The 2,894-nt window shown below is 35.6% G+C and overlaps 1 protein-coding gene across 1 annotated transcript; it reads right to left on the bottom strand.

Annotated features, from left to right (window-relative positions):
- Positions 1 to 980: 980 nt before the first annotated feature.
- LOC117112000 (PX domain-containing protein kinase-like protein) lies at positions 981 to 2,659 on the bottom strand (the record flags this gene model as incomplete). The annotated part of the gene is made up of 3 exons (XM_033255046.1): positions 981 to 1,059; positions 1,882 to 1,999; positions 2,498 to 2,659. Coding segments are annotated over 3 exons (359 nt in total), but the record flags the coding sequence as incomplete, so codon positions are not given.
- Between the last annotated feature and the right edge of the window lie 235 nt (positions 2,660 to 2,894).

Genomic DNA, 2,894 nt, shown 5'->3' on the forward strand with positions numbered 1-2,894 from the left:
CATTGTTACATCACTAAATAACCTGAAAAATAAGGTTGGCTTATAACCTAGTCCTTTTCTCAATCCTTTGGAAGACTTATCTATGTATCAACAGTGCTATTTTCCCTAGCAGGCAAACTCTACTCACTATAAATTATTTATAGTCATGAGCACTGCACTGTGGAGAGACTAGGGGGGGGGGGGGGATACTTTAGGTTGGTTACCACACTATGAGTAAAATGCTCTGCAATCCCACTGTTTCTCCTTACTTTGGATGCTTAGCTTTATAACACCTACAGATGCTGAAATATCTCACTTAAGATCCTTCTTGGCATTGTGTATTTATGCAAATTGACGTTTTTTATTTATGTAAATTATATGCTAACACCTGGATCAGATAATTCATTATTCATTAGGTGAATTCCAAAGAACTGGAAAATATCCGTTCATTAAAGTAACTATTTACAATAGACTTTAGATTTTTATATTTTCTTAATCTGACAAAAAAAAATCTCAATGCATAATATGCGGCAAAGACAAGCCAAACCAATCACTCATCACATTAAAATTGATTCTTAATAATCAATACAGGGTTAAAGAGTGAAATGAGAGCTATTAGATGGTAAAAGAATAATTTAAATCAGACATTTTGTTATGAAGTTACAAGAGTTTCAACCATATGTTTAAAGAACAATTCTCGAGCGAAACCATCACCAGATAGTTAAAAAATGTTGTTTTAACATTGAAAAATGGGGAAAATAACAACACAGCATGATGTATAGATATACAAATGTTAGTTTAGTGCAATAAAATAGATTTTTTTTAAATTGACATTCCCGCATGTTTTGGACATTATCTCCGGAAAGAAGATTTGCAAGGAGTGAATCTTAAATACTGTACGGCTTGATGTCTGTAAGAATTGGCCATAATCCCAACTCTCTACCCCACACAACCTCTTGCCCAACCAGTTTTTAAAAAAAGTAAATACCACTCTAACTTACGGATTGTCAATCAGCTCATCTATACTGGGTAGCTTAGTTTTACAAGATTCTGTATTTAATATTGATTCCAAAACAGATTCTGGAAATGTGGAAAATAAAGGATTAACATTACTTCATTTTCTTTATTTTTCTAACAAAAAATATGGCATAATCAAAATCCGTTCAGTGGTCAATGAAATAAAACAACAATAAAGGTATATACTAAAAGAGAAGAAGTTATGTATTAAATATTTAGTTGTAGTGAAGGAATTTATGTTGAGTGTTGGTTGAGATGTAATGTTCCAGCTTCTGTTTGTTCTGCCGATGCTCGTTTAAAGTCAAACAACCATCACTAAGAGTTAGGGGGAATAAGTAAGTGCTGCAAAGGGGCTCCTGTAGGACCCCCAGAGGAGCAGCTAAAATTTCTAATTCCTTTATGAAATAGAAAAAAGAGGAAAACAATATTAATTATTCATCTTATCTGCTAAAATTGAGGCGAGTTGATTGGCCTGGCGGTTAAATCAGGGGAACGTAACCTTCAGCTATAATATCGGTGCTGGTTCGTACGGCTCACTCACTAATGGTTCCAGTGGTGGAACAAGTCTTTTTGGATAAGGACTCTAAACCGTAGGCCTAGTGTACGCATTTGTGTCTGACCGTATCAGACTCAAACCCTTCTAAAAGGACCTGTTCTGTACATCCTTCGAGAAGAGTATGGGGCTACCCCGGTGTACTGGTCCAATCATTTCTTTGTTGTTTAATGGATATGCCACCTAGGATAGTGATTAAGTTCACTGATTGGCATATCCTTGGCGCTCGTGCCTAAAGAAATGAAATGAAAAAATGAAATAAAATAAACCAAACACTAGTGACATTATAGTACTAACAAAATATGCAATAGTATGATAAACTTATTACTTACTAATAGGCGGTGGAGTTGTGTGCGGGAAGTTGTCTTTTGTAGCTCCGTTGAGCTGCTCACCAAACACCATTTCAAAGAGCAAATGACCAAAGCAGTAAACATCAATTGCTTCCGTTGTCTAAGAAAAACAACAAAATGAAGATAATTATAGCGCAAGTTCTCTAAAGAAGGTACAAACTGTGCCGTACAATTGTCGTACAACGAGTCAAAACTCCATTACCTGTGAGCGCTAGACGATGCGACGCCATCCGTTGATTGTCGGTGGCAGGCTGAACAGATTGTCATTAGAAACGATCCACTGCACGCTCATTGTAGCGTTTTGTTCTCTATAGAATCGTGTCAACTGATGACGGTCGAGTGTAGTGAGTGATAACAGTTAAAAAGATTTATTCGAGTCTTCAGACATATTGAAATTTATTTAATTGTCTCACCACCACAAATAAATCAAATTCAAAAATATATATAATCTATATAACAATATAATAAATATAATACAAAATTATAAAAGATATATAAATGACTCAGAGAGTATATGTTATTTGTTAAAAGGCCAAAGGTCGCTATAACTTTATACATCTGTGCAGATCCTAACAAAAAATTCAAATTACATACTCACATTAATCTTTTTAAATTGAGTAAAATACATCCTATAATATGATGGTAATCCAAGCAGACTATTTTCAATATCGAGAAGTCGACAGGTGTTGCCTTCTAACATCACATTCGATGCATGCAAGTGGCCATATGGAAGGCCTTTCTCATGGAGGAACTTCAACGCCTATAGATTGAAAGTAAAATAAACAGAAGTTGATAATATATATTGAAACGTATACATGAAAACAAGAAATTTGACTGTTTAAGTTGCCGAAGTAATGCAAAATCCAAAGTAAAGATCCAACCGACTCTGCCCCCTGACCCCAGTTAGTCTACCTTTGCACACCAACACATGCCAATCCTGTACAAGGCACTAATTTGTAGCCCCCCCCCCCCCAACTGCTTCTCAACCTTCAGTG

This window comes from Anneissia japonica, unplaced genomic scaffold (assembly GCF_011630105.1).
Source record: "Anneissia japonica isolate Jap-2015-1 unplaced genomic scaffold, ASM1163010v1 scaffold12277_len2913_cov118, whole genome shotgun sequence".
NCBI lineage: Eukaryota > Metazoa > Echinodermata > Crinoidea > Comatulida > Comatulidae > Anneissia > Anneissia japonica.